Source organism: Accipiter gentilis, chromosome 34 (assembly GCF_929443795.1).
Source record: "Accipiter gentilis chromosome 34, bAccGen1.1, whole genome shotgun sequence".
NCBI lineage: Eukaryota > Metazoa > Chordata > Aves > Accipitriformes > Accipitridae > Astur > Astur gentilis.
The window spans coordinates 3000743-3013467 of record NC_064913.1 but is presented as its reverse complement, the minus strand read 5'-3'; the positions used below and the strand labels follow the sequence as shown (position 1 = coordinate 3013467).

General features: G+C 43.1%; 2 protein-coding genes across 3 annotated transcripts in view; both read left to right on the top strand.

Moving 5' to 3' along the window:
• Positions 1–11762, top strand: part of PTPRR (protein tyrosine phosphatase receptor type R) — a 155398-nt gene extending 143636 nt beyond the window's left edge. Inside the window, exons 13-14 of one of the 2 annotated variants that reach the window (XM_049792027.1) lie at positions 3967–4080; positions 10564–11762. In XM_049792027.1, coding sequence (XP_049647984.1) covers positions 3967–4080; positions 10564–10657 — 208 coding nt within the window. In that variant the 3' untranslated portion in view covers positions 10658–11762. The remainder of the gene's footprint in view (positions 1–3966; positions 4081–10563) is intronic. The other variant, XM_049792028.1, reaches the window with a different exon arrangement.
• Positions 11763–12552: 790 nt separating this feature from the next.
• Positions 12553–12725, top strand: part of PTPRB (protein tyrosine phosphatase receptor type B) — a 61523-nt gene continuing 61350 nt past the window's right edge. The window contains exon 1 of the mRNA XM_049792084.1: positions 12553–12607. Coding sequence (XP_049648041.1) covers positions 12553–12607 — 55 coding nt within the window. The remainder of the gene's footprint in view (positions 12608–12725) is intronic.

Sequence of the window (12725 nt, the reverse complement as noted above, 5' to 3'; positions counted from 1 at the left end):
CTCCTAAATGACGGCCCAAAGCAAGGCCACAGCGAATCGCGTCAAACAGGCCTCCTCCTAAACAAAGGACGTATTTGGGGAAGAGTAAAATCCCCCAGATCGTCTTCATGCTAATTGACTTTTTCAGTTCATAGTTGAAGATTTGAGTTCTAGAGAGAATTCCCTTGTTGCTGGCAAATCATTTCTGAACTGTTCTCCATTTCTGCTAATGAGCTCTGGTTTTGAAAGACCAGCTAGAAAAATTAGTTTGCTTCTGTTTCTTATTCATGACTTGTTTTCTTTTTCGTCTTGTTAGATAATTACATACCTAAGTCAAATGCCATGCCCTGTGACTGATTGGCCTAAATGTTGTAAAGCAAGTCAATTTTGAACAGCTGGCATCAGGTACGGGTTTGAAGACTAAAATTTGTGAACGTTTTCACAAGGGCAGTTGGTTTGATACTCAAGGGCAAAGTGTTAGTACTCAAGAGCAGAGCGTTGTTCACACAAATTGTAATGCACCAGAGAATGTCCTTCTAATAATTCTAATTACATTCCATTTTATTGCTTTATATTGATTCATTGCCCCATGTTGCAACTGAAGTGGTACGAAGTAGTACTGGATTTGTCATATTGCTGGAAAGAAGTAGGTGAAGCAAAACAGAAAACAAAAAATTAAAATCAGTGTTTCCTTACTTGCTTTGTCTCATAACTGTGATGATACATCTCCCACAGTTGGGATAGTACTCCTTTTTTCCCTAGAAGTACATCAAACCAGAACTTTTCATCTTGAACCACTTCTTTTCAACTCCATATTTAGGAGATTTAGAGAAATGGAAGCCAGATTTGAACCACCCATCATTTTTCAAAACCAGAATGTGATGAATAGGGAACTTTCCCAAATTTTATGCAGCTGTTTTTATCAGGAATTGTAGTTTCCCTAAAAAATCCACAAATCTGTGGATGGCTGTTGGGAGTCCCATTTTTCTAGTAAGGATCTTCAGTAATGAAGGTCTGCAGAAGAACGAGGTGTCTTTCTGAGGTGAGTGATATGACAGTAAGATCCATAATCATAAGCAGGAATTTATTCATTATTAAAGACCCAGATGTCATCTCAGTTGTGATTAAAATTAATAGTTCTTCAGTGACAACTCAGCTGTCTATACGCTCGCTACACGATGGTCTACAAAATGGGTGAACTCACTCATGCTCCATTTTCTAGTCAGATAGTTTCTTCCCTTTTAGTCTGAGTTGCAGTTGAGGTCATCCAGGTCTTACAGAGCCTGTGCACACTTTTTAACTTGGACCTCAGATACAGCTGCACAATTCTCAGCTTTTTCCAAAGGATCATTACAGTGCACACTCAAACAATGCTCCTTAATCTGAAGTAGAAATGCTTTAATAATCTCTGAATATTAGGAATTATGGCACTAGTGCAAAAAAAAGGTTTTCGTACATGTCTTCTCGCAGCCTATCAGCGTAGGCTGTCTTACACACTTCACCCATGAGCCCATTCAGGATTCAGGATATAAGAAGGACTTGACTTCTTTTAGCAAAGTAGTTCCTATTCTGCAAAAGAATAGGAAAAAGAGTAAACATTTGTTTTGTTCCTTGTAATCAGCCCTGCTGATTACACACACACACCAAGGACACAGGTTTCCAAAGGAAGAAAGTTTTAAATTCTTACTAATCTTTATAGTGGCATTCACTGGAAGGCTATATGTTTCCTCTCATGTCACTCATCAAAAGCATGTGGTAAATATGGAAAATATCTCCTTAATCTGTCCTTTGGACATGTAGTTAGTACATCAAAATAAGTTTGGGTTTAATGGCAACTAGGTGGTTTGGGATTAAATACAAGTTTTAGTTGAGAGATTTCAAATACAGAGGGAAAAGATTTTTTTTTATTTAAATTGAATCAATAAGGAAGAATTAGAACACAGAATTATATTCTGCAAATGTAAAACTAATTTAGCCTCATTTAGTCAGTGAAACCAAGCTGACTGAGAATCTGGACCACAATGCCATTTTCTACTTCCCAGAAGAACCAGCAATTTGGCATATTGGAGGACTTGCAAGAGTTTCTTAAATGAGAATAAGGAATAAAATTTTCATGCTCAGAAACTTGACACTGTTATAGTTACTGCTGGATTTTTTTTGCTTTTCTTTCCTCATCAGCTAGTGCATGAACATGTTCTATAAAAAGCAGACTGCCTGCATTTCTTAATCCCCAAATCCTAACAGTCCAATATTCCACACTCCCAATTAACAGACCACAATCATTACCAATGAGCTACTACACCTTAAACTCCTAAAAAAGAAGGGAAAAATAGAAATATATATATAATAGAAATATATGTAAATAATGGAAATATATATATATACCGTGTTTGAGTGCTCGAAAATACTTCAGAGTAAGTAGCTCTCCATATTTTCTGGATACACCAGGAAGGAAATGTCAGGCAAGTGAAGAACAATGAATTTTTTATCTTGCACTGTCTGAAATAAAGCTATGTAATAAGATAGGACCGGCACGCCTGAGCTGAGGAAGAAAATACATTAGAAAACCCTAGTCTTTAGTCTTTATTTAATACGTATTAAGAACTTGTCCAAGAACACTTAATCCACCCACAAAAATAGGGAAAAAAGAACCCTTCATTATAGCCAACTTCACTTACATCTGAATTATTTAAACTCGTTAGCCCTGCTTTCAAGGTTTTCAAAATATTTGAAAAAGAGAATGATGGTATGCATTAGATTGCTTTCTCCAAATCCCTCTTTATAAACTATGGCCTTCTCCTTTTGGATAGATTTATCCCATAGATATTGATGTCCAAGGAGACAGGCTGTCAACTCAGGATCTCCATCTCACTCAATCCTTTCTTACGCTGCCAGTTTTACGTCTCATTATCCCCTCATGGCTGGCTTAGACATCCTCATATATTTAATATTGCTGAGTCCTCTTGGAAATTTTCACTTCCAGATGGGAGGGCTCTTGAGTCTCTACAGCACTCCCATCTTTCATTCTGTGGTGAGTAGACTGTGATTTAATTCAGCTGTAGCAAGTGGACATACTCATGGTAACACTTTGCATTCAGATATATCAAGCTTCCATCTGAGACACTCAATGTGTTCTTCCTGGCATCAATTTAAATAACTCTTGCAGTGCTCTTATTAGGCAGGTAGCATTCATACCCATAGCAGAGATGAAGAAAGCAAGGCACCAAATGGTTAAGTATTTACAATAAAGCCAGGCGTGGAGATCTGGACCCCTGACTTCATGTTTTAACTATTTTCCTCACATTGTCCTGCCATGCAGCATGACAGGGATGAGGTGCATTGAATTCCACATTACTTAAGCAAGAAACAGAATGGGGCAGAGATTCTCAAAAGTGTTGGAGGCCCAGGGAGTAAAAATAATGCCAAAATGGCCATTTCCAAGCAGGCATCAAGAAAACCTGGACGGTTACAGCACCAAATCCTTCTCCCTCCTGCAGAATCACAGGAGAGGGAGTTAACTTCATCAGCAGGGTTCTACGTCCTCTTTACCTTCATGGTTAGAGGTACGGTTAGCAGAACCCCTGTATACTTTGAGGGCTCCAAACATAAAGCCCCACTGACTTTTGCCTTTAGGTGGGCTTTTCCCCCATCTCAGTGCATATCTCCTTCATTTGTTTGGACTGTGCCAGAGAACATTTGGACTTTGTGGTGCTAACGGAGATTGTTTTTCTTACCATACACTTGTGGGCAAACTGGAAACGTGTAAGTTACACACAACAACTGGACTGCTGGAACAGTGCGCCCTTTCATTTCTCTCTAAGAAAGCGAGCTGAGAAGTTACCATTGCTAGTCGTGCACCCAGGAACTGTGGGTTCTAGCAGTTCCATATTTTGTACCTTTACTGCTTTCATATCTCTTTAGTGTTTTCCATTTAACTCCTTTGATCTGTGAACTCCATTCCCCTATTAAATTTTGCTTTCTTTTCAGTGCTGGTATAGGAAGAACTGGATGTTTTATTGCCACAGCCATTGGTTGTCAGCAGTTGAAGGAAGAGGGAGTTGTAGATGCACTGAGCATTGTCTGCCAGCTACGAGTGGATCGGTGAGTTCCAGAAGAACCATAAATGAGTCAATGATTCTTAAAATCAGTCAATGATTCTGAAATTATTCTGAAATCATTACTGAAATGATTCAGTAATGATCAATAATGAATCAGTAATGATTCTGAAAACTTTTTCACAGTTGAATGTTGCTTTACATGAAATGGCTGCCATCACTTTTGCTGACGCTTACGACAGCATTAGCTGAATATTCAAAGTAACGTTTGTATTTAGATCCTGAATAAGGAAAACTGTTTTCTGGGTGAAACTGTGTGAGACTCCTCTGAATGAAATTCTCCTGAGATGGCAACCCTGCAGTTGCTGGGCACTGGGCACTCCTCTTTTCCCCTCCTGGAGCTTTCTGCTGTCTGCAGCATCCCACTAGGGCACAAGAGACACAGGGCAATCTGGAGGCAAGGATTGTCTTGGAGCCTGGGTTGACAGGGACATCCAGGCTCACTCAGTGTGTAGTTTCTTTATGGAGCGGAGAAAGCCAAATCCGGCACTGCTGGCATTCCCTCGGCTGTGCTGGGGGTCCTTTTGAACTGAGTTGGCAAACTTACCCAGCTTAAGAAAATAGCAAGGCATTTGTTGCAGAATTTTCTTAAGCCAGATCAATTCCCTGACTGAATTCACAGCTTGGGAGCAGGAACGCTGTAAGCCAGCATTGTTGCAGAATGCTTTGTTTTGTGAAACCATGGCCGAAGAGAGATTTGTGTTGGAAAGGAGGATGTGGGTATTGTGCACAATGGAAGCTGTTGGTTTGGTTGTACTTTTCTTTCTTATTCTGCTTAGGGAAACAGGATTTTGTGTAAAGTAAATAAACAGGGTTGCACCAAGAATAGAGAAGTCTCGTTCTTCTCCTGCTGTAGGTACCAGGTCATATAATCTCCTTGCAAGTATCTTAACTGCTTTTGATATGCCTTTCTTCTTTAAATGGAAACAACCCATAAGGGTGATAATGCTACGGAAGAGCTTAGGTCAAAGGGACAATACAGGATTTTTGCGTTCTGAAGAGCTCTGAAAGGTACTGGAACCACGACCTGCAGAAGGACCAGAATCTATATAGCTGACCATGTTTATGGATCATCTCCTCTGCCTTCCCCTCCAACATGCCTTCAGCATGCTAGAGATTGTAATGTGAACCTTACTGGGCAACATGAGCCACTTGGAGTGTAAAATTCTCCAAGGGGACTTCCTGACCTAAAAATCTCAGGAACAAAAAAGATGGAAGAGCTGAGGGAAAAATGCTTACTCTGTTTTAAATTATCAATTCCAAATTTCCAACACGCCATTCTGATTATCTGTTCACCTCATTGAAAAAGGTTTCTAGTGTTCTCTTGCATTTTAGTATTTCTATTATAAGATAATCTTTTTCTTACTGCTTTTACACTCTATTGTAGAGAAGTGGAAGCAAACTCTGGTCTCAGCTACATCATTTTTTTTGTCCTTATTTCAGCCATCAAAAAAATAATCCAAATTTTCAGCATTATAACTGACCACACAATTTCGTCAAGTGTATCTGACTAATGAACTTCCTTATATGTATTAGTATCTTAGATAAACTTGGAAAGAGAATGGAAATCTGACCCAAATACAAACATTCATAACAGCAATCTTGGTGACACAAAGCTTGTTAGAAAAATTAAGTCTTGTGATTCGCGCATTTTTGTATTTTTTCGTGTTTCGGATTATATAAATAGACTCCAGAGATCTTGCTTAAGGTGCCTCAGCTCTTCATATTCTCAGGCATTGCCCAAGACAAAAAGTATATCTGTGTTTTAATTTTTAAAGACATTTTTCTGGGCAAAACTTAGTAATCAAAACCTCTTTTTCTTTTCTTTTTCCAATTGGCCATACTGCAGAATGGATCTCACCCGACAGTCAGTTTATAGCAAGGATTGCTAAGGCAGAGCTTAGCAGCCCCTAAGACTACTAGTAGCCACTGCCAGCCCAACCAGATGGTGGGTTCATAAAGTGGCCGAGTACCACTGTTACGTGGACAACGCTCCATGAGACCAGCTTCCCCTGACGCCCCAGTCCTGACTTGGTGGTTATTGGCAGGTGGCTTGGGAGATAGTCATTACACGTGGCATGCAGCAAGCAAAATGAATTTAATGTCCGCCAGACTTGGCTGCAAGAGCTGGCTCTGGCCGTAGCTGCGTTGCACCTCACTTATCAGCGTGGCCAACATTAGCAGCGGGGTTCAACCAGGAGCAGAGCAGGGACAGCGATGAGGCTGTCTTCCTCACGATGCTGGCCAGCAGCTGAGCTCAAACTTATTCTTTGTACATCAGATTGCCCTTACAAAACAGAAAAAAAGAGAGTTCAGCAGAAAAGGATGGTTTTATCTCACCACCTGGGAGCTAGAAACCTGCCTCAGAGGTACACTGAATATTTCATCCCTGATTCCACATCTCCACTAGGTTCCCGGCCAGGCTTGCTCATGCTCAGAGCTGCACCATCCAAACGCAGACCTACTGCTGCAATGAACGCTCTCGATGGTATCCACCAGTGTGTGAACTTTTTGTTACATGGGTCCACGGCCACATTTCTACCAAAGTGAATCAAGCAATAGGAGAAAAGAGCTGCTCTTGAGGGACTCACAGTAATGCTGTAGTGATTTACCAAAACATTCCCATTGTCCAGCACACTCAGTGAGAACCAAACAAGCATCCAGACAAATTGCAGATGGTGGCAAAAAGTTATGCTGAAAAATAGTTTAATTAACTGCCTGTGTAGCCCCTCTGGAAACAGAGTTTTAAATAGAGCTCCAACAGGGAATGAGAGAGGAGAGAGCTGCTCCTTGGTAAGGTATACCCGGGTGCCGCTTTCTTCTAGGCTGTTCAGTGTAAGTTAAGGGGTGAAGGGATCTGGCAGTAATTGTCGGTGCTGAGCTAACACGAGGAAGTGGGCCATCCACTCAGAATCTTGACTCAGGACAGAGGTACAGCTGTGCTCTGTGTGGATTCATAGAAAGACAGACCCACAGATCTGCTCAGCTTACTTTTTTTCCCAGTTCATTTTTTATGCTTTGCAACAGAAACAGGAAACGTTTGATGTGAGGCATCTTCAAAACTTACTGTGAAATCGAGAAACTTTGCACATTCTTAACCTTAAAGGCACATTCTTGGAATGACGTCTGATAACTTTGCTCTTGGCTCCTCAGACAGGATGAAAAGAATTTCCAGTGTGCGTCAATTCATTGTTTAAGTGTTTTGACTAATCGCCGCAGGTTAAAAAAAAAAATAAATCCCAAACCCTGCATCACATTCACTCCGGAGCAGACCGCATCCAGCTGCACTCGCAGCAAGCCCGAGGGCAGGGTAAAGGACCCTTCCCAGGCAGAGCTGGTCACGGTCCCCGAGCCCTCAGGATACCAGGGGCTTGTTCTTCCGAGCGCTGCCCCAGAGACTCCCGAAAAAGCAGAGAGCCCAGCAGCTCGCAGCGGAGCTGGCAGCGTGGGTTGGCAGGGGACGGAGCCTGCACACCCGTACGGAGGTGCCGTAGCCGTGGGTTCATCCCTTCTGGGCACGAGGGACGCGGGAGAGGAAACCTCCCTCCTTGAGCAGATTTCCTCCTGAAATGCTCTTCCACGCAACCTTTTGCATTAACTGATGTCTCAGGGTCACAGATGATTCCTTGCTATTAAACGTGAGCTTTGCACAAGAACAAAGGGGAGAGAAGGGCTTGGGGGTATTCGTAGATGAAAAATCTGACGTGAGCCGGCAATGTGCACTCGCAGCCCAGAAAGCCAACCGTATCCTGGGCTGCATAAGAAGCAGCGTGGCCAGCAGGGTGAGGGAGGGGTTTCTGCCCCTCTACTCCGCTCTGGTGAGACCCCACCTGCAGTACTGGGTTCAGCTCTGGGGTCTCCAGTACAAGAAGGACTTGGACCCTTTGGAACAAATCCAGAGGAGGGCCACAAAGATGATCAGGGGGCTGGAGCACTTCTTCTGTGAAGAAAGTCTGAGAGAGCTGGAGTTCTTCAGTCTGGAGAAGACAAGGCTCTGGGGAGACCTTTTTACCACCTTTCAGTATATAAAGGGGTCTTACAAGAAAGACAGAGAAAGCCTTTTTTTCAGGGCCTGTAGTGATAGGACAAGGGGTAACGGTTTTAAACTGAAAGAGGGTAGATTTAGATTAGATGCAGGTAAGAAGTTCTTCCCTGTGAGGGTGGTGAGACACTGGCACAGGTTGCCCAGAGAAGCTGTGGCTGCCCCATCCCTGGCAGTGCTCAAGGCCAGGTTGGATGGGGCTTGGAGCAACCCGGTCTAGTGGAAGGTGTCCCTGCCCGTGGCAGGGGGTGGGAACTAGATGGTCTTTAAGGTCCCTTCCAACCCAAACCATTCGGTGATGCTATGGTTCTGTGAATCCCGTGGATGATAGCACTGACAAAGCCAAGTTGTCTGAACCTCAGTATAAGGCTCAGGTGCCCCTAAGCTGACAGGCGCGTCCATTGGTTTGCCCTTAGAGGGTTGAGAAGCATCATAACATCTCGGTTATGCTTGCTAACACAGGGCAGATGCGGTAGCGCTGGGCTCAGCCCCAGCCAGTCTTACGCGTGCCTTCTTGGGAATTTTGTACGTTACTTCAGCACCGAAGAGGAAGGAGCAAGGATCACCCCCGCAAACAGCCCAGCGCAGCCAAACTTGTTTTAACCTTCCCTTCCTGCCAAGCACTTCTCCCTGGATATGTTCCCTTCCACACAGCGGATCTAACCTGGGAAACGCTCTCCCTTTGAGAACATCTTGGGAGAACATCAGTGGGGAAGCTGGCTGGGACGGGGTTGCGTTGGGCAGGGCAGGACGCAGCGGCGAGGAGGAAGGAAGGAGGCTGGGCAGCGCGGAGGAGCGGAGCAAAGCCCTCCCATCACCTTGAGACTCTTCGCTGGATCTCCAGGCAGGGGACAGGCACAGAGGAGAGCAGCTGAGGGCAGCAGGCAGCCAAGGGTTAGGAATTTGTGGATGTCTTTGCCGGCAAAGCTAAGAGGCTGCTGCGTTCTGCACCGGATGGGACCATTTAAGGGGCGGTGATTGAATTCCTAGGAATAGTATATCGTAATAGACACGCAGCACGCTAAAAGGTGTTTGACAGTTGCCTGCGCTCACTGGAGGAGCACAGACAGCTGGTTGCTCGCTTGAAGAAGTAGGTTTTGTTTTAATTATGTTTTTCCTGCCACAGCCATTTAACCATCCAGTAGCACTGAGGAAAATAAAAGGGCCTTATGGTTGTAGACAACGTTCTCTAATATTAAAGGACAATACTTGCTGAGGCAGTTTTAGCATTTTTCTACATAGTATTGTGTATCAGTAGACCCTTTTTTTGCTAGGGTGTCTGAAGGGACCACATGGGGGTTTGTCAGACCCCCTCCTCTAAGATACCTGTCTTCGACATTGCTCTGGATCCAAATCCCTCACAAATTTGCTTGTTTCAGTGAAGATCTAGCTGAAGCCAAATACAATACACATCTTAATGTCTTTCTTCCTTCCCACAAAGGCCATTCAGTTTTTCATCCCCCCAAAGGTAACTAGCTGCTCCAGGGTATGCTGAGGATGAACTGGGGGCTTGGTTCTTCAAGCAGAGCAGGTATCTCTGAACGCCCTGGCAGATGAGATAATAAAAGCAGAATTAAGTAAACTTGAGGCTTCACTCCATGAGAAGTGAGACCTGGAAGACCTTAGTACTGTCAGAAAGAGGCTCAGTTTAATTTCAGAGCTGAATGGTACCACTCTTACTATATATATCACACCTACCTCCTGTAGGACATCATCCCCTTCCCACCACCCTGCAACTGGCACGGGAGGTGTGGGACCTGATCCTCGTACTTAGACCTGACAAAGGGATTGCTCTCAGGTGAATGTATTAAATGTAGGCATCTAATCCAAGCTGGCCGTAACTAGTCCTTTTTATGGTCAAGTTAAACTTTTTTGTATAGTTGGTGCTGAAATGAGTCACTGCTGTAAAATTTCTTAGGTGGCTGCTGTTCAGACAGGATGCGTTGTAGGCGTTAGAAAGAGGACAGGAAGAGCTGGTCTCTGCACAGGCGATCAGAGGGTCACCAAAGGTTGCGTTTTTAGTAAAGGACAAAAATGAAAGGCCAGATTCTGACTACTCCCTTGCTCCATCACTAATATTGCTGCATCCATGTATCTGGCCTTCCTTGCCCAAGTGACTGAGCGAAATTCTCTTTGAATTTGTTGAATTTGAAATGTAGGTTTTAACAATGTAGATGCCAGATGTTTTCCTCTCTAGTTCTTACCCTGAAGGAACCAGGAATGGTGCTTCATGCTGGGCACGTGCTGGATAGTGTAAGTTATGAAGAAAGTGCTTTTGCTCAGGCAAACCTCCCGCTTACTCAAGCAAACTCTAAGTCAGAAATTGAGAAAAGGGCTGGTATTATCTGGTGGTCGTGGGTTTGGCAGGGGCTGGAGTTGTTGCATTCTTAAGAAATAAAATTTCATTCCGCTGTGTTTCCTTTTCAGGGGTGGAATGGTTCAGACCAGCGAACAGTATGAATTTGTGCACCACGCGCTGAGTCTGTATGAAAGCAGACTTTCTGCAGAAGCTGTCCAGTGAAGCCGAGGGGGGTAAAACCAAATGTCAGTCTCTTGAGGTAATTTCTTTCATTACCTACCAGCAGCTTCTTCAAGGAGTTTACTGCAGTGGGAAGAGCGGCTTTGAGGCCAACTTCTGGAAGGATTGTGGACGGTTTGGCAAAAGTCTGGAGATTGCTGGACCCTTACTGTATATGAATGTATTGTGAGCTTCCCAAAAATGATTTATAAAGAAGGTACCGTACTGAAACTACACATGGATTTCGCATATATATCTAAAGGTGGGTTTAATGCTGTAATACTGATATCTGCCGTATGGAATGTATGTATGTGCTACTGCTGCAGTCGGATGGACATTGGAACTTCTACAGAAGAAATGTTTATCAAGTGTATAAATGCTTTAACGTTTGCAAACTGTCTTGTGAATGGACTGTCAACTGTACTGTAAAGTGCTATTACTGATTATGTGGTGAGCTTGTTTCTTGGCCACATAATATTCTTGCTGCTAAAATTGCAAGTGTTCAATTATGGATTCAAAAAAAGAAGATGAGATAATAAAAAAATTGAAAGTCTTGTTTTTGAAAATATTCAAAAGCAGTTAATATTTTATATGGAAATATATGTTCTTCATACTATTAACTATTAAATGTGTATTTACCGTAGGTCTTACAGAGCAGTTGCAGAGCACAATGTCTGTTATTCAGTGTGTATGTACTTACCCTGTACTGTTGATTGTCTTAGAACATGCTTCTGCTACAGACCTGAATCCAGTGTATTTGTAAAATCGTGTAAGTCATTTTACTTTTAAAAGAAACTTTGTAGCATATATTAAATGGTAAGGATTTTAAATATTTGTCTGTCTTTTATTAATACGGAAATTTTTGCTTATGTTGTTTATCTGCTCTATCTCTTTCAGTAAGAGATAGATGCCTTTAGTGATATGGACTGTTCCACGACAGGTTATTCAAGAAAGAAAATGCTGCTATGACTGTTTCCTTTACTGTTCAGTAAGAGTTTGTTTTTAAGAGAAACGCGAAGTTGGCATTATGACTTACAGCACTGGGAGGTCTGTTTACAGGGTATAATGAGTTTTTAATGCAGTGATGTTGACTTTGCTTCATACTGCTAATAAATTACACTTGATATAAAATATTTACTGAAGTCTCTGTTCTTGCCTAGGGTAGTTAATGCACCACACACTCTTGTACCCCCATGACCAGGCACAGCCCCGTACAATTTGGTTAGCCTCCACCATGGCTCCGGACCACTGGAGAACCAATCCAGAGGACCCAGGCAATCTCCCACTGACATGGAGCGAGGTGGATGACCTGATGGGAAGGCAAAACCAGCATCGTCACTTCATCCCTCGAGGGGAGCTGGTGTAAGACTCCGTGCAGACCTCGGAGCTTGGTCTCCTCCTCTTCCCCTTCTCCCACCCACCCCCCCGCTCCACTTGGCTTTTAGAACTTGTGGAGTTAGCAGTATCAATATTGGGATTTTTCTTGATTATGTATAGTTACAAAAAATGTGTGTTTGTTCCCTGGGTAATACAGTATATACTTATTCAGCACCATCCAGATCACCTGCAGACTTGCAATATTTCACAGGCAACGAATTACACAAAAGTATAATCCCTTTTCTTTTAGCCTAAAGAGATTCAATACCATGTCTTTTAGTTTCCCAGGTGTTTGAAAACCTCTCTTTTGCTTGTGTTTTTCCAAAATAAAGCAACTAGTAAACTCTGAAGAATCATATGAAAGGACAAAGTGGTGTAAAACTCCCCAAAACAATTGAATAGAAGGAAGTGCTCGTCACTGACTTTTTCCCCCTGTGAAGGCACATTTCCTTCCTAGCCTTCGCTTCACTTATCTGAGGTGGGTTTTTTTAAGAGAAGCATGGGGAGTTGCTAGAGGGAAAATGGATTCTTTATTTCACGTCCTGGTTTCTACCTGTCTTGCCTTGACATTCTCAGGTAAGTGTCTCTCCCCACTTCTCCTCGGCCGTGTTGCTCTTTCTGCCGCTGAGCAGAGCCCTCCGGCGCAGCTGGTGACTTACAAAAACCGAGTCACTTCTTCGCTGGGGTTCATACG